Genomic DNA, 26,233 nt, shown 5'->3' on the forward strand with positions numbered 1-26,233 from the left:
CATTATAAAGTCGAATGCCATGAGACGTCTAGCTAAAGATAAAGAGACAGAAATCCAGGAAATCAACACAGAGATTGAAAACTTGGAGAAAAAGAAGAACAATAAACTAAACTTCTTCATGTAAATATGTTTTGAACAGTTGCAATTTTTTTTCATTTAGTTTATACTTGAAGACAGTTTTCTAACATTAAAAGACAATTACCAAAACGTTATACACATATGGGAAGTATTATGTATATGCTTAATACAGTTATTCTCTTTAAAAAAACATACCCATACATTTAAGCGAGGATTGTAAAAAATATCCTTGAAAAGGTCATGGAAAATGCCTTGAAACATTCATGGAATTTGGTTAGTGATAAAGTATATGAACCCTGATGTAATAGTGCACTTTTTGATACAATAAATTAATAGAAAATACTACAGCAGAGTAGACATACGCATTGATGGGGAAAAAAACCGGCCTCGGTGGTGTCGTGGCAGGCCATCGGTCTACAGGCTGGTAAGTACTGGGTTCGGATCCCAGTCGAGGCATGGGATTTTTAATCCAGATACTGACTCCAAACCCTGAGTGAGTGCTCCGCAAGGCTCAATGGGTAGGTGTAAACCACTTGCACCGACCAGTGATCCATAACTGGTTCAACAAAGGCCATGGTTTGTGCTATCCTGCCTGTGGGAAGCGCAAATAAAAGATCCCTTGCTGCCTGTCGTAAAAAAGAGTAGCCTATGTGGCGACAGCGGGTTTCCTCTAGAAACAGTGTCAGAATGACCATATGTTTGACGTCCAATAGCCGATGATAAGATTAAAAATCAATGTGCTCTAGTGGCGTCGTTAAATAAAACAAACTTTACTTTGATGGGAAAAAATCACAAATGTAATGGGACTCTGTGGGCAAAGAAATGTAGGAAAATTCACGCATGAAAGTTACTTGCAAGTGTTGTTTTACAGCTGTTGACAAAAATTAAACAGTTTCCCCGTGTAAATGCTTGACATGTTCCCTTCATACCGGCCTCAGTGGCGTCGTGGTTAGGCCATCGGTCTACAGGCTGGTAGTTACTGGGTCTGGATCCCAGTCGAGGCATAAATGGGATTTTTAATCCAGATACCGACTCCAAACCCCGAGTAAGTGCTCAATGGGTAGGTGTAAACCACTTGCACTGACCAGTGATCCATAACTGGTTCGACAAAGGACATGGTTTGTGCTATCCTGCCTGTGGGAAGTGCAAATAAAAGATCCCTTGCTGCCTGTTGTAAAAGAGTAGCCTATGTGGCAACAGCGGGTTTCCTCTAAAAAACAGTGTCAGAATTACCATGTTTGACATCCAATAACTGATGATAAGATAAAAAATCAATGTGCTCTAGTGGCGTCGTTAAATAAAACAAACTTTACTTTTTCGTTCCCTTCATTTACATTCATGAAATATAAACTAAACACAAATCAGACAAATCCTTCAAACATAACTGAACAAGCAGTCAAAATGCACACAGCTAAAACTAGCAGAAATGGTGTTAAATTGCTTGATTCAAATAATAGTGAACAAATGATTACATTCTTACATGACACAAGTATCATTGAAGTTTATATAAACAATACTACAGGCGTATTTAAAACTAAACAAAATAAACTGAGACATGTACTGTTAAAATATGCATATGAATTTAATTATAAGATTTGACCACAATTATTTTTTGGTTCCTGCAAGTATGAACCGAAAACCCCCCCCAGATGTGCACTTTTTGTACGACTCTCTTCACGGAGTCATACAGTATGCACATTGTTTTTTCAGTTCATATTTGCATGCACTGAAAAATAATCGTGGTCAATTCTTAAACAGGTGTATCAAAACCATAACAGTCATTAAAAATACAAAATGGTGGAATGACCACAAGATGTGTGATAACTATTGATTATGTATAAAGAAGCACATGACCAATCCAAAGTCTGATCAACAAATAATAACAAATCGGTCAACAGTAAAAGTAAATAACTTTGAACTGAGCAAAGGAAATGTTTTATTTAATGACGCACTCAACACATCTTTTTGGTTAGCAGCAAGGGATCTTTTACATGCACCATCCCACAGACAGGACAATACATACCATGGCCTTTGTTACACCAGTTGTGGAGCACTAGCTGGAATGAGAAATAGCTCAATGGGTCCACTGACGGAGTTGAACTGAGCAGATCAAAGGCAATGAAAACCAGCTACATGCAATGGTATCATCCCATTTGGTCAAAAACAACCATAAGAGTGGTGACTTAGATGAGAACCTGGCATTACCTAATTAGTTAATGAACGTGCTTCTGGCTATCAGGTAAAGGAGCCCTGATAAAGCATGTTTTGGAGAAGGGCTTGCTTAGATGAGAACCTGGCATTACCTAATTAGTTAATGAACGTGCTTCTGGCTATCAGGTAAAGGAGCCCTGATAAAGTATGTTTTGGAGAAGGGCTTGCTTAGATGAGCCCTGGCATTACCTAAAGTTAATGAACGTGCTTCTGGCTATCAGAAGGGCCCTGATGCATGTTTTGGAGAAGGGCTTGCTTAGATGACAACCTGACATTACCTAATTAGTTAATGAACGTGCGTCTGGCTATCAGGTAAAGGAGCCCTGATAAAGCATGTTTTGGAGAAGGGCTCGCTTAGATGACAACCTGGCATTACCTAATTAGTTAATGAACGTGCTTCTGGCTATCAGGTAAAGGAGCCCTGATAAAGCATGTTTTGGAGAAGGGCTCGCTTAGGTTTAAATGAATACGCATCTCGCCTGGGGTATAATCTTGGAAATACTCTCTGAACAGTTCTCTGGTGTAGTTTAAACAATATACCCGTACCCAACATAAACACAGTATAAATTTGCATGCTGAGTATAACTCCAACAACCAAGTACAGTATCATTATGGCTGGTCTAGTAGTAGTAAGTCAAGTTTGTCATGTCTTCGTTTGGTGCACACCAAGTTTTAATAAATGGATATGTGTACTCCAAGAATCGCACTAAGATACTGCATGCTCGTTCTGAATCCCATACCTAGCCCCATGTCTATGTATTGCCATCCGACCGACAGATCATCACATACACTAGATTGTTTGACCATCTGACAACTTGACGGTTTTGCACCCTCCAGGAAGAGAGTGTATCGGGAAATGGATAACAACCACCTGTTGGGTTTCAAAACACAACTGCAGACAGGAGAAACGACTCCTCTCCAGTACCTACCAAACATTTAATTAAACTTGGATAAACACAAGTTGGATATTTAATTAAACTTGGATAAACACAAGTTGGATTTTTAATTAAAACTTGGATAAACACACGTTATTTAGTTATTCTATAATAATTTTAATTTACTTTCAAATGCTATGTTAAATGCCTTATTCCTTTATCTTGTGTTCTTATTAATGTCCAGATTATATTTTACTTGTAAGTTGTATATTTTAATAGGACTTCTGTATTTCTTGGAAGTCTTACAGCACATCGTTTTATGTCAGTATTGTATAGTTTTATGTTTACTGCCATGTGACACTTTAAAAAACCCAAAAACATGAAATGCGGACAGGTCCAACTTTTCCATATCACCGGAATACGGCAGGTAATTAGCCAATCAGTGACTCATTCGTTTCTACTGTTTATTTAACACTTGGACCAAATGGGAGTAAACCCATGCAACTGACAAGAAGAAACCGACATTGGTATTAAAACATCAAAAGGCAAAGTCACTTTTAACCCTTAGTGCCGCTACATATGAATGTGTCAAAATATTGCCACAAGCAGGAGAGTGATGACAGTATCAATATTGTACTCAGAACAGATAGGTAAAATAGGTATCGTTTCTAAAAAAGCTTTGAAAATTTTGAAAGATCGCCGTGTAACCAGCAATTTCTAGATTACTACATCTAGATTTCTCAGTGGCAGCCAGTCGGATCAAGGAGGATCTGTGCAACGATGTGCTGCAGCAGCTGCGAGACTTTTTGGATGTAACTGTGGCTTCAAACAAGGCTCAGTTTAGTGAGTTTGATCCTGCCTCCACCAGCCTCAAGGAACACCTGGCTGACAAGCCGGCCTACCGCATCCTGTGGAAGGTTGTTGCCATGCTCCTTCTCCTGTCTCATGGACAAGCAAGTGTGGAGAGGTGGTTTCTCTGTTAACAAGCAAGTGGAAGTGGAGAACCTACAAGATCAGTCATTTGTTGCACAGCATATGGTGTGTGACCACATTTGTTCTCTTGGCGGCATCAATAACATCAGCTGGAGCCAGAAACTGATGGTGTCTGTAGAGAGTGCCAGGACACAGTAGCACTCTTACCTAGATGAAAAGCGAAACAAAACAGTCAGTGAGGAAACTAGGCTGAAAAGGAAGGCAGCTACAGATGTGCTGGAATAGCCCCCAAAAAAAACCGGTGCAAGAAAGATTCAGAAGCCTTGCAACTATCTGCAGACAACTTTGCTGAGAAAGATGAAGCAACTGGAAATTCAAACAGTCTCAGAAAATCAGCTAGAGAGAAAAGAATACAAGTAGGCAGTTAGGATAGAGAAATAGATGACCAACTGCAGAAAATCAAGACACAATGATGGACAGTAATAGCATTCATCACATTCATTTTATAGATGGCTACCTGATGGTAATGTATATGTAAATGGCCTTGAAAGTCCTGAAAAAAGCTTTGAATTTTATCCTGACAAAGGTGTATGCACCCTGTATGGTGAAGCATTCACTGAATATGGTGAAGCATTCAATATGTAAACTTTTACTTTAAAGAGAGATATCATTGCTAGCAACCCCACCAAAAAGAAACACACAGCTCAGGCAAGGCAAAACAGAATTAAGTTTGGTATAGACAAATGGAAAGAATGTCTACTGCATTAGGTTATTTGTGCATTTAAGGTGTTCTTAGCGCAAAGATTGCTTCGTGAAACGGTGCCCAGCTCAACAGGCTTGCAGAGTCTGTGAACCAAATGTTCAGTGAATTGAACAAAACATTGTACCATCTTTACCCCCCTGAAAAGTAACGGCTAATTAGAACTGCTCTTAGCTTTTGAGGTATACAGAATCTGTTACCAATTCAGCATTTAACACCTGATAACACTGACAGAAAGCTTGTTAGGAAAGCCCAAGAAAAAGATGGGGCCTCCATCCAGTAGTCTGCCAGCAACAAACTCCATAACGAGAATCCACCAAATAGAAATGACAACTCTAAGCCATACAGCTCCCATCAAAAATTTAACAACAACGTTAACCCACCAACACTGATCCAGAGCAACACTGAAAAAGCTGACACACTTGACCAGCAATTACACATTCTCAAAGACCATTTCAAGAATATACCAAAGAAGATAATCTAATGTACACTGTAAAACGAGATATTGATGTTCTTGAAGATTCTAATGTGTACAACCGTAACTAAAAGTCCTTTTCACTGTGGAACTTACCAACAGGTACATCAGAGGTGCAACAAACTTCATTCACAACTTAATTATTTGTAGAAAGACTTGATCAATTTCAGTCTAAGTAATATGGAAAGACTATAATTCAGCATGTTCTACTCTTCCAAACATGCCAGTTACCCAAGAAGTCATCTTCCACCAAAATGTATCACTGTGTAGGTGTGTTAACTACATCAGCATACTGAACACATCCAACAATCCAGAAAACTTCACAGACAATAAACACCTCAACCGAAAATGCCTAAGTTTCATGATGTACAAATATAAAGACATATTATATCCATCATAGGATAGGATAAACCCACAAAGAACCAACAAATCAATTGACCATCTACCTGATTGCCAGGCCTACCAGAATTAGAGAGAATAAAAGTTCAATCACAGAACACAAGCTACTACTGCAAAAAACCCCACCAAAACGGGCATGCTCATTTGGCAATTCTAGGTAACCAGAAAGACATGGCTAATTCAGTACCAACGCTGAAGGAGGTCACCTTCAGGAGTGGCATGGATTGCCTTGCTTGCACTGAAATTGAGATATTCCATAAATTCCAAGAATTAGAGAGACACTGGATAATGTGACATACACAAAATCTAACAACTTTTGTTTTTCTTTGTAAGGGAGTGTACATTAACCTATAACCACTTCGGAAACGTAACTCAGGGTAAATTGGAATTCCCTAAAAAAAGAGAAATGTTTTCAGAGCCTCCTTTTAAATATCAGAACAGTTCTTAAATATCAGTACAGAACACAACCTCTCAAAACCAGATACATCTAATAGCTAGTCTTTCTACTTGGTTCCACAGGCGTCTAGTTTAGAGGGGTTTCACTGTACACATTTGTTCACTATTTACAAAGGTTCAAAATGGCTGGATCATGTATTAGCAAGTCTTGCTGATGCGAGTTTATCAGCAGTACTTGAAGCAGAACTGTCCTCGTCCTCGTTTACCGGGGACTGTTCACAGAATGTCCTCAGAGCGTGCACCAGTTCCAGTGAATTATTAATACTGGTTGTTGTCTGAGCCATTTCGCTACAGAACTGATCGAACGATTCTTGAGTGTCGTCTTTCCGGCGGATGTTTCCGAATGCACTTTCCGCCATCAACACGATCTGGTTCTGAACATCCTCCAACGTGCAGACATGTGCATCCTGGGGTTCTGCGTCTGCTTCACAACTCACTTCTTTCTCATCTTCTGTTCAAAAGATAAATGAAAACCCTGATACAATTAGATTGTAATAACTTGAAGTAACCCAATTTTGGGTCAACTGTTAAAAGACAATTACCTTTAATTCATACAAAGTACTTTAATTCTAAAGGTGCATTTTCACTGAGTGACTTGTAGTAACAACTTATAGTCTGCTATCATTGTTTTGTGAAAACGGCTAAATCATAATGATTCTATATGCAACTGTTACGCAGCACAAGAACTCTGCAACAAGACAGAAGGCTACTAAAAATCACATACTACAAATCATTACTAAACATTGTATAGTCAGAACACACCTTATGCCAAGTTGACCTCATGTTTTTCTTTGATTTACACTGCAATATACAGAACTAACACTCAAAAAACCCAAATTAAACAACTCTTAAAATTACAGGTCGGGTTACAATAAATCAAGTATTTTTAAGGGAATAACCTTATGAGATAATTTGAAATACTTAACTGTTTCTTCAGAATGAAACACCTTTCATATTTTAGGTCAAATTCCAATTACTAACACTCAATCCGTACCCTACCTATATAAATGAAAAAGAAACACACCTTTAACTTTTAATTTTTTCACTACCGGCTCTGAAGTAGACGAATCGGTCGGTAACTCCAACAGTTTGGACAGGTGTTCTTGTTGAGTCTTTCTCAGCGAGTCAACGAACACTCCAAACGCTCGGTCTGACCGCCGCACAATGTAGTCCAACAGTGCCTCATTGGCGGCCTCCCTCCACTTCTCCTTAATCCGACTGACCTCGGTCAGGGTCAACACTTTCTGGGAAATGAGGTCGTTGTAGATTTCATCTGGCGTCATGTCACTCACTAGATGAGGTCGCTGCTTATTGATGAGTTGTTTTTTCTTTGCAGACATTACATCTTCAACTAAAAAAAGTAAAGTTTGTTTTATTTAACGACGCCACTAAAGCACATTGATTTTTTTATCTTATCATCGGCTATTGGACGTCAAACATATGGTCATTATGACACTGTTTTTTAGAGGAAACCCGCTGTCGCCACATAGGCTACACATCTTCAACTGGAACAAAAAAAAAAGAAAAAAAAAAAAAAGAAAGTATAATGCAGTTGTGTTCTTTTGTAGTACTGGAAGTACTTTATTAATAGTATCTAAGCCGACGTATGCATAAGCTATTATACTCAACAAAAATTTAGCTCATTGAGTCTTAAAGATGTCCCCATTCTACCTCTACCAGTAATCCTTCCGGCTGTCCCACTCTCAATTTTTATGGTACCAGTAACATGCTAACATTTTCAAATGACCTTTCAAGCCATTCACATTCAAATTTCAGTACTTTTAAATTTCAGAAAGAGTATACTGTCCAGTGACTGCTAGTTCTTCTTAGTTAACAGCTGGCATACACAAGCATGTGTAACCCACCATATTTACTCATAGCCAAAACATACGAGTCATACAGCTGTTTCAATACTGTAGTTTTCATAGAATATATTCTGACATACATATTGTACTGAAATGCATGCAAAAGTGAATGGTGGTATGCAGCCTTATGCTAATGTTACACAAAACACCCATTTATTTCTGCAAAACATTATTTAAAAAAATTGCTTTTTAAAATGTGAATTTATAAAACTGTGTCACACTAAACCTCCTGGTCTCTTTTGTTGTTCCTCTCTGACTGAACTGTGTTCCAGCAGATCGGCCAAATGACCTTGACATGAGAGTCTCAAAGATTCTACAAATGCTGTGAATGCGAAGTCGGACTTCCTCATGATGTGGCTAATGAGTTCGGTGTTCACGGCCTCCCATGTGGAGCCGGCCCTGATACGACGAACATCCATCGAGGTGAGGATATCCCTGGAGATGAAGAGGTTGAAGAGGTCATCAGGAACCATGTTGTCCACTAACACAGTCAGGCTGTCCTGGAGAACGTCTTTGTGGGCCTTCGACATCATGTTGTCATTGGCTGAAAAACAAAACCAGACAGCACAGTTATAAAACCACAAAACTGGGATGTGATACCCATTAAAAACAAGCATCCTGCTAAAACAATTCATGTCCACTAGTAGTGATTTCCCTAGAAAGTAGGCAAGGCATGGTAGACCAAATACTTTTGGGGCATTTTCACCATTTTCTGGGCACTTGTTTTTCATTAAAAATACACAAAAACTAATTGAAATAAAGATTAATGTAATTTATGTTCATGCTTTAATAAATGAATGGCAAAAGATATAAAAGGCATATTTTATTAATTAATAATACCATTTTGGGTGTTTTATAAAGGCAATTTTATAATTAATTACTGAAAAAGGCACCATGCTAAAACAAGCTAGGGAAAACACTAACTAGTCTACTGGACCAAACACATTTTGGTATTTCCTAAGTACAAAGGCCATAACTGTCAAAAAAGGTAAATCCCCATAAAAATCAAACCTGCTCTGTGACTCTACTCAATAAAGCTATACACAAAATCAAACCTGCTCTGTAACTCTACTCAATAAAGCTATACACAAAATGAAACCTGCTCTGTAACTCTACTCAATAAAGCTATACACAAAATGAAACCTGCTCTGTAACTCTACTCAATAAAGCTATACACAAAATGAAACCTGCTCTGTAACTCTACTCAATAAAGCTATACACAAAATGAAACCTGCTCTGTAACTCTACTCAATAAAGCTATACACAAAATGAAACCTGCTCTGTAACTCTACTCAATAAAGCTATACACAAAATTTCAGCTCAATATTTTCAGGCATTACAACAAAAGAGTCTGCTGGACAGATATGTGCAGACAAAACGTACAGCTCCTGCCCTCCATGGCACCAGTAGGGAAACTGAAATGACCTTATGGAAGTGATAATTATTTGGTTAGGTGTAAAAATATTAAACAATCACATAATTATAACTTCAATAGCCACATCTTGAATGTAGTAGTTTATTTTGATTTGTTTTTAATAAAAATAAAAATTCCTTAACCAATGTTGGACTACTGCATCCCATAACTCATATAACTCTTTTTGACATTTTATAATACATGTATATAACTGACTTTTGACATGATACACCCATCAGGAGTTTGATGGAAAACCATACCCGGTAGATATTAATGAATATGTTACAGGTATGATTCAATTCTAATTATGTGAAATGTTTGCAACGGGATGGATGAACAGTTTGTTTTGGACCAATTACTGATGATACTGTATCCATTAGAGAAGGTGCTGTCTGATTAATGAAGTTATTGTTCTTTATTAGAAAGGGAAATTTTGTTTAGCATGGTTACTCTGGTGACATTTATATTGGCAGAGAAACAGTTTATGTATGTAATGTTAACACTGATAACAATACAGAACTGCCAAGAAATTAGCATATGTATTGTCGGTGTTGAATTGCATACTGGAAGAGTAATTATATTTTATGGACAGGACAAGTGAGTAACAAATTCTGGACAAATTGTGATTTCATTAGTACATCTGTATGCAAGATATGATTCGGACAAGGATTTACTGTTATGTGCAGTAAGCCATAAAACGTAGGTCACAGTGACCAAATAATAGTATGTGACACACCGCCATCCCAAGTTGTTCCTACATGTGAGGTTTGATGGTCCTGTATGCATCTGTATGCAAGATGTGGTCAGGACAAAGAAAGAAATGTTTTATTTAATGACGCACTCAACACATTTTATTTATGGTTATATGGCATCAGACATATGGTTAAGGACCACACAGATTTTGAGAGGAAACCCGCTGTCGCCACTACATGGGCTACTCTTTCCGATTAGCAGCAAAGGATCTTTTATTTGCGCTTCCCACAGGCAGGATAGCACAAACCATGGCCTTTGTTGAACCAGTTATGGATCACTGGTCGGTGCAAGTGGTTGACACCTACCCACTGAGCCTTGCGGAGCACTCACTCAGGGTTTGGAGTCAGTATCTGGATTAAAAATCCCATGCCTCAACTGGTATCTGAACCCATTACCTACCAGCCTGTAGACCGATGGCCTAACCACGACGCCGGTCTGGTCAGGACAAGAATTTATTGTTATGCGCAGTAGACCATGAAAAGTAGGTCACAGTGACCTAGTAATAGTACACAACACACCGCCATCCAAAGTTGTTCCTGCATGTGAGGCTTGATGGTCGTTTATGCATCTATATGCAAGATATAGTCCAGACAAGAAAAAGTTAACAGATGGACGTACGGATGGACAACGCCATACCATAATACAACCCATCATAGATGGGTGTATAAAAAAAGTACTCTTAAATTCTTAAATATTCAAATTATGTCACAGTTTATCTGCCAATATACATTAAGATATAATTTGAATATTTAATAAATAATTTGCAAAGTAAAATAAAGAAACATTTGCAAATGCACAGTTATTAGCAAAGTAGAACATAAAAACATTTCAAACCGTTTGATTCAACATCCACTTCGTCTTGGTCTGATAAATCTGTGCAATTCTCTGAGTTACTATTCTTCAGCTGATCAGAAAACCGACTTTTTAACATATCAAACATGGCCACTTTCTCATCCATCGTTGTCATAACTGTCAAATCCACTTCACTGATAAGATATGTCCAACTGACTGGCAACAGAACTTTACGTCCACCTATTTAAGGACTGTTAAAGCTGTGAATAAATGATGTTTGTGTGTTTCCAACACCAATCTTTTATAGGTCTTTGGACAGTTCAGCTACATTTAGTTGTAGTCCTTTGGAGTGGATGAACTTATCATTTGTATGCAGTCCTATATTTATCTGAAAACAGGAAGAAACTGATTTTATTGCTGAGAAATACATGCACACAAATACAGGAATAATGAATGAGTGTTCAACAACACTGCAGTATGGACAAGAACATCATCCAATATTAGGTGAAGAACAAAAATGCAAAATTAGGGTTGTTCTAGAAGTGGTGATGTCAGGTGGAGTGGGGTGAGGGGGGGCACAGTAATTAGTTTTGTCTAGTGGGTTTCTGCATCTTTTCCATTTTGCATAGACTACCGTACATAATTTTAAATAACATTTAATTTTGTGGGTATAACATATAGAGATCATTACACTGTGTGTCGTACTGATGTTACGAAACGTACAATGTTACGAAACGAGTGTCTGGATTCTTATATTGCCAAAGCAAGAGCAAGGGTAATATATGAATTCTGACACAAGTTTTGTAAAATCCATACGATTCACACGCGAGTGTAATAATTTCTTTATTATTCACATTAACCATATTATTTTTATGAATAACAAGGACGGTCAAAAACACCCTGGACTACGGCTAACGTCTAGCCCTGGGACCATGTGGAAAATTTTCAAACATAACCAGAAGGAGACAACGAAATGACATTTACTCAACTAAGACCCGGGAAGCCACATTAAGTTATTAAGTAGTTCCCCAAAATTACGTCGTGCAAGTAAAATCATTATCACATGACAGTCGTGTGTCATATGGGTTATTTTCCCCTGTATATCTGGACTATGTGGATAATAAATATATTTATGTTTGATGCCCACAATAAAATTTATATTTTAACTGAGCAGTAAAATATCCTACCATTACCTCTCCCCATCCCCCATTGTTAGGGTTATGGTTAGTTTTAGGGTTAGTTTTAGTTCATCAAGATTAACGTTGACTGCAAGTCGAAGTACAGGCACAAGTCTTGCACTTCGACTTGCAGTCAATGTTAATCTTGATGAACTAGTTTTAGGTTTAGAGCGAGGTTCCGGGAAGCACTCTTTATACATGGAAATGGAAATGTTTTATTTAACGACACACTCAACACATTTTAATTACGGTTATATGGCATCAGACATATGGTTAGCAGCAAGGGTTCTTTTATATGCATCATCCCACTAACAGGATAGCACATACCATGGCCTTTGATATAGCCGTCATGGTGCACTGGCTGTGACGAGAAATAGCCCAATGGGCCCACCGACGGGGATCGATCCCAGACCGACTGCGCATCGAGCGAGCGCTGTATCACTGAGTTATATCGCGCCCCCACCCCACCCCCGTAGGGTCTTTTTTTAGACTTATACATCATCATGTAATGAATAAATGATGTATCATTCACCATTCAAACACTGGCATTGCCAACACGCATCGCTCTAAGCGCAAACCCTAAATGCTAGAACGATCGGAAGTATTACCCATTGTTTTTCACGACTATTGTTTAAGGTTTACGTCTTACTAAAATCATCAAACATTTTGTTAATCGTTTGTATTTTCGACATTCTAAATACTAAAGTACTACACACACGCTTCTGATGGGTTGGTTTTACATTCCTCCTTTTTTTTATTAGGAGTATCGTCAACGTCCCTAACAGTGTAAAGTTACCCCGAGTTTAAGCGCAGGAATAGGTGGTACGGTTCAGTGGTATAAATGGCACAGCCGTCCCACCCCATCTCCGTAACATATTGGGGATATACGGGAACGATTATATAATTTGTCTTTTAAAACACTATGAACTGACTTCCGTAAATGGCGAAACTGTAATTTCCTTTGCCCTTCCAATTGCAAAAATAGTACAAATAGTATATTCTAACATCTGTAAATCTGTTCGATATACGCATCGTTTTAAATACACTCCCCTTAAATTTCAAACTACGTGTAACAATGTTTCTAGTTTAATCGACACTACCTACAATCATGTAGGCGCAAATCTAAAAGGGAAATACGTAAAGAAGAAAACGAATATGGCGCATCATGCGATGATTGAACTTGAACAAGCATCACATATTATTTTGGTTTGTATTAAAATGTCATACATGATGCTGGTATATGTGAATATACCTTGTATGTACACACGTTATTACTATTATATTCAAATATTCTCAGATATTTAACTTAAAAATCAAGCCAGCTGTTAAAAATCGTTTGTTAGTGTTTTTGTATCCAATTTCGAACATTACCTTTTGTCGGTTATTTAGTATGTTTTTTTCGTTATGTTAAGACTGTTGGTAGGACTTTCCTTCGTCACTGTCACATATAAAGAACATTATAAATAGTTAGGTTTAGGGTCAGTCACAGTGCCTAAGGAAAGTCCTTCCAAAATCTTCAGTGTTCTTCACTTCTTGCTGTCTAAAAAAGGGGGGTGGCAATTCTCAGAACCGGCGTGATGTCACACGGCCTAGTTACCGGTCATCCGGGTCTTTGGGGGTGAAGCAAAGCCTTTGTGATTACTGTTTTACATAGAATAAAGTTATCATATTAACTTTTTGCATGCTTTGCATATTGTCATTTATTTTCTGTAGCTAACACATAGTTGCAGCATGTCTTATGAGTATTATAGCAGCTTAGGTTGTCATATAAATAATAAGAGAAACGTACAACAGGAATCTGAATTAGTATAATCTATATTTATTACCGATGTGTTTCCGTATAGCTTGTATGTCGAGGGGATCTGACTAGAGGCAGGTTGGGAAGAATATAATTTTTGTTGATGCACTTTTCAGGTAATATTAATTATAAATTTTAACAAGTTTGACATGATAAGATAATTATTAATATTATAATAAATATGATTTGGGCTACAAAATATATAATTTGTATGCATGATTTAAGATAATTATTTTTATGATTTGGCATAATTATTTTATTTCCAAATAAAATGTAATAATTAAATAATTGCAAAGTTGTTACTTTACAACTTTAATTTACAGTATTTTTATTGTCATTCTTATTATATAGCAGGGGTTGAATTTTACGCTATTCCGCAAATAATAAATTTCGAAACGGAATAGTAAAATAATTCTTCCAATATTCCGTCGTGAAAATAAAGCACGGAATACTGAAAATCGCCTGCGACTATTCCGCTTACACTTTTTCTTCAGCTACATTTTTCTGCAGAACAAATCCTCACGCTACTAAGACCTTTCTCATGCACTTATGTACAAAATAAACGTCTTGGAGTGAGTTCGTTTGTAATTCCAGCTAGTACGCAGTAATGCATAAACTGGTATTTAAACAATTGTTCGTTACATAGTGTTGTACAGGGCAACATAGCACAGTCAGGAAAACTAGTGGTACATTAATAATTGAAGGGATAGTACATTTTTAGACGGAATAGTGTTTTTTGAAATTCACTATTCCTTTGGGATAGTGGTAAAAAAATATAATTTTCAACCCCAGGGCTTCTAGAAATTTTGTAAAATCCACTAGCCATGGGATCAGTGATTTTAAAAATTTACTAGCAACGATTTAAAATTATCTAGCCCTACTTTACTTTAAGTTAATACAATTTTACTAAATAATAGTAATAATCAGATAGGTCACATAAAGAGGGAGATAGAGCTTAAAAACACTAACATTGGGGGTTGAGATGAGGTCCAGATATTCATATTTACAAAACGGACTTAATTGCAACATTTTATCTCGGGTTTTTTTTACTAGCCATCGGGCATGGCAGGGGTTTCCCCAGGACTGTTAGGTGTAGCGGCCCAACACGCCTTGGTCCATAAAGTAAGCACTTTGATGGCGTGGAAGTTCCTTAAATCAATTGCCACTACACCTTGATTTGAAGTGCTTTAGAAAAACTATTTTCACAAGTACGAGCATGGCAGTCGACTACCTCTTGCAAACAAATTGTGTACCAGTATATCAAGCACACCTAATTACTATGACAGGTAAAACACGTCCTAAATACCTAACAATGGACCAGTCTGCTCACAACTGGTGTTTAGTAATTTTACCATATCTACTGGGACCGCTAATCCATCAGGAAGGTGCTTACGCCTAACGGGATCCCCATGCCGAGCAATCAAGCTTCAAGGTCGATCAAAGAAGATGCCCATTGACAGAATCAACTGTTCCGTTTAACTGAATAAACGATAGGTGAAGCACTTTTTAAAAGTACAGTTACGTTGGCAATCAGTCATTTCTATCCTAACACCCCATTCCCAAAACTCCCACACACTGAAAACATCCACGTCTCACGCTGTTGGTAGCCAAGTTATCAATTGGCTAATTAAAAAGAAAAAAAAAAGGCTAATAAAATTTGCAAGTGGCTAAAATTTTGGCTAAACTATTTTCTATCTTCCGATGTGAACAAACGGTTACATAATCTATCCGACAGCTCAAACATAATAATAATACCAAATATTCAATTAGCGTAATAGCGATCTCGCAACCGGTAACGAGAAAATTCAGAATACAGCGTAGGCGTTATGATGTTTGTTTTAATAATCACTGTTATTAATTTTAACGGCATGCATTCGACATGTATGACAGCAATGTGACGGTAATTCAATGTCTGGAAGATCTGTAACTTGTTATTTTAACTTTGTAAAGTCTTTGAACCAAAGTAATAAAAACAAACCGACAATGCCTGTCAATTTGAATACACCTGACAGTTCAAGGCTGAAAGACATGTAGGCTATCCCAAGAGCTGAGTTCAGCCAGATCGAGCGAAAACAAAACATTCGCTACACTGGTTTGTGTGCTTCACGTTAAACCAAATGGACACGACGGACACCAATCAAATAGTTCACGAACATTAGGAAGAACGTTCGTTGGTTGAACCGAGGAAAGCTCTCGATGCAAATATACGTCACACTTCATAGTCAGCTGACACCCACGTGTCAAGAGGCTTCGTTGCGGACATTGAACAATACGATCACACAGAAGTAAATCTTGATGTAAATTTGTAGAAAAACAATAGTTGTTTGCATCAATGACAATGAATACCTAACGGCAGTTTCATTTATTTCCTTTGTCTTTGTTAATTTTGTACCTATGGTCGAGAGATCGCGATTGCGGGAAATGAACATGCAGTATTTATACAAATTGCAGTTAAACGTACACTGAATTAGTTTACAATAATCATATTTGTTAGATAATGTTAGATATATATTTGTAAGACTGTGAGGTGACATTTAATAAGTTAGCTGTATTTTAAAAAGACTGTAAATTTTAATTTTATTAACATTATTATGAAATTATGAAATTGTTGGGGGTGGGGAATTGATGGGTTACTTTAAAAAAACGTTTTTAAAAAAGAGCATGATTAGCTGGATTGAAGGCAAACACTTAACTGTTTTCAACCCACTACCCTACTTATTTTGGCTTGATTTGTGTTATACTGATGCTAAAAATGTAAGCGCCTTAAAAAAATCCTGGGGAAAGGCCTGCATGGCAATAGTAATTATTTACTAGCCCAGCACTGAATATCACTAGCCATGGGAGTGGGGCTACCATAATCTAGAAGCCCTGGATGTAATGGCAACAGTGAAAATGTTCCACTGAATACATTATTTTATTCTTAAAAACCCCCACCCGTTTCTTGAAATAATGAAATGATTTAGTTTTTACAGATTGTGAAATTATCTCATGATGTTGGCCTTCCTTACCAATTGAATGCAGGCAAAAAGAAAATAGCAATAACAAAATATAGCCAACCTCAGAACTTGTCATCTAAGGGGAGATATATCCCTCTCTAGCTACCCATCACTCCCCTGAGATTAGTTCAAGGAGAATAATATACAGCTCCCTTTTGCATGTGAATATTAATAATATTTTAAATTGCCCCCATAATCTAAGTTATGGGAACAATTAATAACTCCCCTCAGTTATTTTTCATGTCACGGGCTACAGCCTACTAAAACATAGTGTTACCTCATCAAACAAACATACAAATGTTTTAATAATAGGGTTTAACGTGGTATATTTATTAATAAAACACAAAAACTTACCTGAGTAAATAATGGTTAATATATATATTGGTGGTGTTTTACATCTAGTCAAAGTGGATATTGCAGATATTTTCTTGTTCAGTCTTGTGCTGTATTGGAATTGTTATTGCAATTAAAATACAGAACTAATTTTTGACAATATACTGGAGAAAGGAGATGGAGGCAAATACCATGACCGTTAGTAAACTGATCTATATCAATATGCCTTCTGCTAGACTACACATATTTAACCTAAGTTGCTTTAACCTGGGTTAAATTACCTCTTGTATAGATGCACTATGTAGCATATTAAAGGAAACTGTATGAATGCTATGGTTAAGTGCTATATTATTATCCATGTCAAACAGAGTTTTCAGAAAGGAAAACAAATATCAGATGGCAGATGACCATTTTATAGCAGGTAGTTGCTGAAGCAGACTGCGCGCACACCCACCCACCCACACACACACACACACACACACACGCTCGCTCACTCACACACTCGCTCACTCACACAATTTTAAAGAAATAATTTCCTTTTACATGATCCATGTAAAAGGAAATTATTTCTTTAAAATTGTTTTAAATACATAGAGTGATACACACGTACATTTCTTTTCTTTTGTTATATATATATATATATATATATATATATATATACATACATACATACATACAGTGAAACCCCTCAAAACCGGACAGCCATGTGACTAAGGAAAAAGTCCGGTTTGAGGGGTATCCAGTTTACAGAGGTTTCAGTATTGAAGTAAACCATTTGTTGTTTGGTGGTCTTTACTGATATATAGTAACTAATAAAACTGCCAATAAAACAGTTACACTTTCGAACTTTTGAATTATTTTAAGTTTATCATCAGGCGATAATTCAACAAGGCGGCGTGGTGCAATTCCCGGCATACTTCGTATTTCACCTGAATCATTTCGTATACCCTCGGCATAATCCTGAATGTTTTCAAATTCTTTTCAAATCACTGGCATGATTTTGCAAGTAAGGTTTTGATTGGTCGAATGAAAGGTCAACTGGACATGATCTCCAACGGGATGCTGTTAGATCCACATGTAATAGTGGAGCTAATTTTAATTAGATTGGGCTTTCCTCTCTAAGACTATAATATTAGGTCAAAATGTTTGACAGCCAATAGCGAATTATTAATAAATCAATGTGCTCTAGTGGTATCGTTAAACAAAACAAACTTTAACTGTTTCTAATCCTTTGAAATGTCTGAATTCTTTATATAGTTTATAAAGAAATTCTTCATAAACTGTATAAAGAATTCAGACATTTGAAAGGATTTTCAGTGGATTGAAAATTATTGCAAGTGTTCATGAAATGTTGGATGTTGTAATAGTATGTTATAATAGCAAACCTTTATATTTTATATTATCACAACAGGTGATAAAAATATGCCTGTGTTTACTTGCATGGTTTTGGTCTGCTGTGTACAGTGTTCATGAAAGAAAGAATATTTACCGTGTTGCGTCTAATACCTTGAGAAAATCTCTATGATGATCAGTTTAAAGAAAGAGTGATAACTGATTAACTACACATGTCGAATACTACACACTGATCAATTGCCTTTGCAGTACATGTATTTTTATTATTTACTAATTCGGAAACTAATCATTCCAGGCACCTCCAAATCTCGTAACTTCTGAGCAGAGGCATGCCGCAGAGAATGTTATACTGTCATTCAGGAAGACCAAACTACCTTACACAACCTGCAAGTATATAATGGGTAAGCTCATTGATATCTGTTGTTGGTGATATACTACATAATTGGTTCATAGTCTTGTATTCATTTTACCGGCGTCGTGGCAGGCCATCGGTCTACAGGCTGGTAGGTACTGGGTTCGGATCCCAGTCGAGGCATGGGATTTTTAATCCAGATACCGACTCCACAACCTGAGTGAGTGCTCCGCAAAATTCAATGGGTAGGTGTAAACCACTTGCACCGACCAGTGATCCATAACTGGTTCAACAAAGGCCATGGTTTGTGCTATCCTGCCTGTGGGAAGCGCAAATAAAAGATCCCTTGCTGCTAATCGGAAGAGTAGCCCATGCAGTGGCGACAGCGGGTTTCCTCTCAAAATCTGTGTGGTCCTTAACCATATGTCTGACGCCATATAACCGTAAATAAAATGTGTTGAGTGCGTCGTGAAATAAAACACTTCTTTCTTTGTATTCATTTAACCGTCACTAATCTAATGGTTGTTGATTTTTGCCATCTGTATTCTGTTTATTGAATAATTTCTGACTTATTCATTGCTATTGGAGTACACAGATATACGTACTACATGTAAGTGGATCGAGTTGGTGATGCAAAACTAATCCACTAAAACTGGTTGGTTATTCTCACACACTAAGAGTAAGAATTACCTTCCACAGTTAGAGTTGATTTTGCTATTTATTTATTTTTATTTTTTTCTGGGCAATTCTCTTAAGCTCTAAGGCAAATATCACAGATTCTTACGGCATAAAAATATTTTGTTAAAAGAAGACAATTTCACAACACCGTATGCAGTTTAATAGTATGAGTATTTCTATTTTGATAGAAAACAGCAAAATTGACTATGTGCTGTTTCAAGGGGCAACTACAATCAAGGAGGCCATTGTACGAGAATGGACGTTGTTGTCTGCTGAAGATGTGGAGTCTCTTCGGTCATTTCTGCTCCGGTACATCACCAAGAATATCAGGTAACCATCGTAAAAACCGTGGTTTAAACATGAAAACAAGTTTCTAGGAGTTATTTCTTAGTTTACTTTTCACAATCAGCTTAATTATGAAGATTATTTTATCTGAACCTGTTCAGACTTTATATTAAAGCTCGTTAGTGGTTTATCCTTCATTTGTCATTGGATGAAATGAAATTTAATTTCAGTTGCTTTATGTCCTTATGTCCTGTTTGTAAATACACACTAAGACAAAACTTTCTACTGCAGTTGGCTAATAGAAAGGTGCCAGAAAGCCATGCTGGAAAAACAGTCTAAGCACACTGTACCTAAATGGTAAAGAACCCTTTTAATTGGTCTCATTGCCGAGGAGCTGCTGCAAACACCAGGATGACTAGATACACATTGGATTTGCAATAATTGATGATCTAAGCAAGAAAATGTAGTGTTTTGAAAAGCCTTTATAGTCTGGGATATTTTACTCTGTTTAATAGCTAATGTCAGTGACACTGATAGTGAGTACATTTTTATGCTTGAACTTGACTAACTGATGTCTGAATGATGGTGTTTAGTTTGCAGTTACGTCAGACAGCTTGACTAACTGATGATTTAATGATGGTGTTTAGTTTGCAGAGTTACGTCAGAGAACAGGTGCTGCAGACAGTGGCAGTGATTCTCAAGCGGAGCACGCTCGACACAAAGGGCACGACCTGCGACAGTTTGTTCCAGGACGTCACTCAGCTCATTGGCTCTGGCAATGTCACCATGGTCAGTCAAGTCATGTAGTAATACCCGGGGCTAGCTGTCACTGGCCACATTTAACACATTTTAAAAACAATTACAATGTAGCAAAATCATTTCAAATAATGATTGGTATTTTGTATGATCCCATGGGTAATTTGGCTTAATTTTCTGCACACCCAGAGCTAGCCCCGATACTAAAAGAAGCAGCATGTACATATTGAAGCAGAGTATGAACATTCTCAAAGTAAGACTGGGATTATAATATTGTTTTTAATGCTTTTGAATAATTCGAAAATAGTTGTTCATATTACCAGATTTCCACATGATAACAAAGTAAAGAACTTCATTCTTGACAATATTAATGGAACAAAACAAATATTCCAAATAATTGTGTTTTATTCAGATACGATGCACATACAAGGATCAGTAGGAATGAATATTGAAGTATTAGTGTTAGTATTAGTATCTGTTAAAGGGCTTTAATAAAAAAGAAAAGAAAAAGGGAACTGTATACTTGATAAATGTGTCATAAAGGATATCAGGTGTGTATTTTATGCCTACTAGAGCAGGGCTTAAAAGACACTGTTTATTTCGATGCCTGGCTTTCTGATCATTTGAATACATGGAGTACCTTGTTAATGAAACAATCAAATTTATTGTACCGTCTTGTACATTATTTAAATATTATTCTTTTCTAAATCGCCATATATGTTCTGTATTTTGAGAAGTATTTTAACAATATTTTGTGGCTTCCTAGCACACTGATAATATTTATTCTTATGGTTTAAAATAATGCATAACAAATAAGCTATAAAAAATTTGCATGCAACTATGATGTCTTTATGGCTTAGTTAAATTGACAAGCTCAGTGTTTTGGGTCTTAGGCAGGTTTTATTTTTCTTATGACAGAAAGAAAACTAGGTGGGTTTTTTCAAAGATTTGTATTAAAATCATATATTAACATGCATTTGGGATGTTACATACATTGACCATAGTATCTGGGGTTGGATGTAGCTCAGTGATTTGAGCGCTCACCTGTGGTACTTGTGTTGCAGGATCGAACCACCTCGATGGATCCATTCAGCTAATTGGGTTTTTTTTTCTTGTTCCAACCAGTGCACCACAACTGGTCAAAGGCTGTGGTATGTGCTTTCCTGTCTGTCGGAAAGTGCATATAAAAGATCTTTTGTTGCTAATAAAAAAATGTAGCAGGTTTTCTCTGATGACTACATGTGTATATGTCAGTTACCAAATGCTTGACATCCAATGATGATTAATTAATCAATGTGCTCTAGTGGTTTCTTTAAACAAAACAAGCAAACTTTATAATAGATGAAAAGGTGAATCAGGAACATACAGATATTTTATTGTTATAATTGACTTTTTCTTCTTTTTTTTCCAGCAACTCGTAGCGTGTTCCATGCTGACAGCCTTGTTGAATGAGTATTCCAGTTCCAGTAGAACAAGCAGTGTAGGGTTTACGTGGGAGTTCCACATACGGTGTAAACGTGCCTTTGAGGTAAACAGTTTTCATGTGTACAACTGAGTTGACTTTTTCCTGGGAAGTCCATAAATAGTTTTGATATGAAGAGTTTATTTCCAACTTACTATATATACATTTATGTCATTTTGAGAATACCATGGTTTTGTGGAAACTTGATGTAGTAGTGCGGTTTGAACATCATAAATGTTCAATGGGCATAAATTGCATTTTGACGGAAACCTTATCCTATTGATGGCTTGTACTTTCTGCTAAATACAAAATCTGGAAATTGGTGTATATCATATTTTGCAAACGACCTCTTCATATGTACAGTTGAGTTCCACATCTGATGTAAAGAAAAATCTTGTGTTTACATTTGGAACATATGACTTGGATTCAAGACTTGGACTAATTTATTGGCATACTTTCATAGTTTCCATGAATAAATGAATGTTTAATGACACCCCAGCAGAAAAAATACTTCAGCTATTGCGTGTCTTTTTTTGTTGTCTTTTTTGTTTTTACTCATAATTTTTGTGATGTAAACACACTCATTTGTTTGATTATTTGATGTTGCAGGAGCATGACCTGAAGAAAGTGTTCATGTTCTGTCTCCAAGTTCTGCATGAGATCGACCAGGAACCGAATCCTCTGACTCGTGAAGCTATCGCCGTCCTAAACAGAGTGCTGTCTATCGCAGAGCAAGTTCTCTGCTGGGAATTTACACCCAAAACATGTATCTTTTTTATTCACTAATCTCACAACTTGTACCACATAATACCATTCAATGCAAAAGTAATTTTCCAGGCATGGAAAGTCATGAAATTTTGAGTTGGGTCATGGAAAATGAAAATTAGTTGATAATCAAGTTTATATTATTTAAAATCACAGAAGAAATGATTGGTAGTTCCCATCAAAACATTGTGATATTGTTAGATGTTTTGTTATTACATAAATATAAATCATTGAAACGTCTTCAAGAGATCAAAGAAAATGCTTTTAAAAAGTCATGGAAACTCAGGAATTTGATTGGTAACAAAGAGTATGAACGCATTACCTATGTATATCAAGTATGTTTTCTTCTTTTGTTTAAAATTTATCATTGGTTTAAAAAGAAAACTGCTCGTTATTGGTTATATTAGTTATAAACCTTAATCCTTTGGTAGTTTGTATTAATATTGTTTCTCTCATCAAATGTTGATTAGTTGTAATTATTGTTCCTCTTGTGAATAGAGGTGAATTGGACCAATGTTATGTATAAATAAATAAAAGATTTCATTTGGTTTCTATTGAAATCGCCAATTTCAAATCACTTTTATTTATTATATGAGCGACTACTAAGTGCATACTTCTTTTACTGAAATAAAACTCAGCATGGAAGAAAACCTGACATATCCTCTGTATATCTTTAACATTAAGCAGTAGTCCGCAAACACATTGGGTCGTTTGAGAGTAACCAGAACATCACACTGAGACCAAACGAAACATGGAGGAGCACACTTCTAGATGCTGATATGCTTAACATGTTCTTCAAGGTGAGTACGTAAAATAAAATGGAATTTCAAGCATTATTTTGTGATGGAACTTGTGTTTTGTCAGTAAATATTAGTGTTTACCACTGGTCTATGAATTCTTCAACTGTTAATTGTTCCAAAGGGTATCTTCAGTATATTTGTAGTTTCATAGATGCTATACATGGAATACTAAATATAAAATTATGATAATTTAAGTTTTTGTAAACTGAATTTGAACTTATTTGTCAGTCTTGCAGTCACACTGATGTATAATATAATAATAACAACAGGACTCTGATTGCTTCTGTATTATTTGTACAAATTTGTTGGATATAGTGTAACTGGCTGTTGAATTACAAGGGCAGGCCATAATCAGAGGGGGTTAGCATGACAAGGAAATGGAAAAGCTTTTGGCTGCTTATTATTTTATTGTTTTGCTTAATAGCTTATATAAGCCTTATTGCTTACTGCACAAAGAACTTGATATATCTAATTTATTACATTGTTTATTTCTGTGTTCAGATTTCCATGATTTAGTTGGTTTATTATAACAAATATTTATATTGAAGATTTTTGTTCTCATGTTGTAGATTCACAAGAAAGCTCGCCACAATTCTGAAATGGCCCACCACTCCATGCAGTGCCTTTCACAGCTTGCCTCGCTCAATGGTTCAGTGTTTGCTGATGACAAGGCGAAGACCCAGTATCTTACTGTGTACACTGACGGTTTCCTCCAGTTATTACAGAGGTAGGCATTATGTTCGTTTCTCCATCAGTCTTGTTATGATATTAAAGTATCTTACTGTGTACACTGACGGTTTCCTCCAGTTATTACAGAGGTAGGCATTATGTTCGTTTCTCCATCAGTCTTGTTATGATATTAAAGTATCTTACCATGTATACTGACGGTTTCCTCCAGTTATTACAGAGGTAGGCATTACCGTATTTGACCGGAAATAAGCCCATGTCTTTGAATAAGCCCCCCTCCGTTTTGATAGCATTTAAGAAATTAGGCCCTCATTCGTAAATAAGCCCATCCCCAACTTCGTCCCCTTATAAATAACACGAAATTGCACATTTGCTCAAAGTTCATTTAAAAGGTCATACCTCCTGCAGATAATTAAACACAAATGTAACACAATATTTTACCACCAGTGAGATTTAGCAGTCTAACAATAACAGTGTGTAACATTGTTTTCAATTTCATGCCTGCAGTATTTCTCTGAAGTATCCAAGCCAAGTATGAACTAAAAACCAGTGTCTATTTTTACCACCACACTGGGTCGCAGTTAATGCTAATTAAGCAAATACCATATTCTGATTGGCTAAGAACAATGACCTTAGATTGACAATTTTTTGTAGTGTAAGCTGGCTGCCTGTGTCAGAAACGTGTGTATACGCTTTTGAATTTGTTGTTAATTGCTGTTGTTTTAAGTCTTCTCAGCATTAAATTTTGGATGTAAATAAACAGCACTGGTAAGTAATTGTAACATAGAAGGTGTGTTTCTGATAATTAGATACTAGTAAAAAAAAAACAATTTAATTGATAAACAATTATTATTTATTAATAACAAATGGGACACTAATTAATAGATATGCTACTGAACGTTTTTTGTTTTCTTCCTAGTTCATTTAATTATTATTATTTATTTTAATTATTATTTTCTTTTTTTTCTCAACAAAACTGGCCCCTTGTCTGGGAATAAGCCCACCCCATGCTAAGCTCACAATGAGTTATCTTGGCCCCCTGGGCTTATTTCCGGTCCAATACGGTATGTTCGTTTCTCCATCAGTCTTGTTATGATATTAAAGTATCTTACCATGTATACTGACGGTTTCCTCCAGTTATTACAGAGGTAGGCATTATGTTCGTTTCTCCAGCAGTCTTGTTATGATATTAAAGTATCTTACCATGTATACTGACGGTTTCCTCCAGTTATTACAGAGGTAGGCATTATGTTCGTTTCTCCATCAGTCTTGTTATGATATTAAAGTATCTTACCATGTATACTGACGGTTTCCTCCAGTTATTACAGAGGTAGGCATTATGCTTATTTCTAGATCTGTCTTGTTATGATAATAAAGTATCTTACTGTGTATACTGACGGTTTCCTCCAGTTATTACAGAGGTAGGCATTATGTTCGTTTCTCCATCTGTCTTGTTATGATAATAAATATCTTACTGTGTATACTGACGGTTTCCTCCAGTTATTACAGAGGTAGGCATTATGTTCGTTTCTCCATCATTCTTGTTATGATAATAAATATCTTACCGTGTATACTGACGGTTTCCTCCAGTTATTACAGAGGTAGGCATTATGTTCGTTTCTCCATCAGTCTTGTTATGATATTAAAGTATCTTACTGTACACTGACGGTTTCCTCCAGTTATTACAGAGGTAGGCATTATGTTCGTTTCTCCATTAGTCTTGTTATGATATTAAAGTATCTTACCATGTATACTGACAGTTTCCTCCAGTTATTACAG

The 26,233-nt window shown here is 36.5% G+C and overlaps 2 protein-coding genes across 2 annotated transcripts in view; one reads left to right on the forward strand and one right to left on the reverse strand.

Annotated features, from left to right (window-relative positions):
* Positions 1-2,528: 2,528 nt before the first annotated feature.
* LOC121372701 lies at positions 2,529-12,913 on the reverse strand. Its single transcript, XM_041499170.1, has 5 exons — positions 12,798-12,913; positions 11,054-11,399; positions 8,279-8,596; positions 7,212-7,538; positions 2,529-6,638 (listed from the first exon to the last, which is right to left on the reverse strand). The coding sequence occupies exons 2-5, from the start codon at positions 11,184-11,186 to the stop codon at positions 6,319-6,321; spliced, it is 1,098 nt and encodes a 365-aa protein (XP_041355104.1). The 5' UTR covers positions 11,187-11,399; positions 12,798-12,913; the 3' UTR covers positions 2,529-6,318.
* A 431-nt stretch (positions 12,914-13,344) lies between these two features.
* LOC121372702 (exportin-4-like) overlaps positions 13,345-26,233 on the forward strand; it is a 35,213-nt gene continuing 22,324 nt past the window's right edge. Inside the window, exons 1-8 of the mRNA XM_041499171.1 lie at positions 13,345-13,395; positions 18,965-19,070; positions 19,888-20,029; positions 20,632-20,773; positions 22,152-22,268; positions 22,812-22,968; positions 23,655-23,767; positions 24,337-24,494. Of these exons, the coding sequence (XP_041355105.1) occupies positions 13,345-13,395; positions 18,965-19,070; positions 19,888-20,029; positions 20,632-20,773; positions 22,152-22,268; positions 22,812-22,968; positions 23,655-23,767; positions 24,337-24,494 (986 nt within the window). The remainder of the gene's footprint in view (positions 13,396-18,964; positions 19,071-19,887; positions 20,030-20,631; positions 20,774-22,151; positions 22,269-22,811; positions 22,969-23,654; positions 23,768-24,336; positions 24,495-26,233) is intronic.

The sequence above is a fragment of the Gigantopelta aegis genome, chromosome 4 (assembly GCF_016097555.1).
Source record: "Gigantopelta aegis isolate Gae_Host chromosome 4, Gae_host_genome, whole genome shotgun sequence".
In the NCBI taxonomy this organism is placed as follows: Eukaryota; Metazoa; Mollusca; class Gastropoda; order Neomphalida; family Peltospiridae; genus Gigantopelta; species Gigantopelta aegis.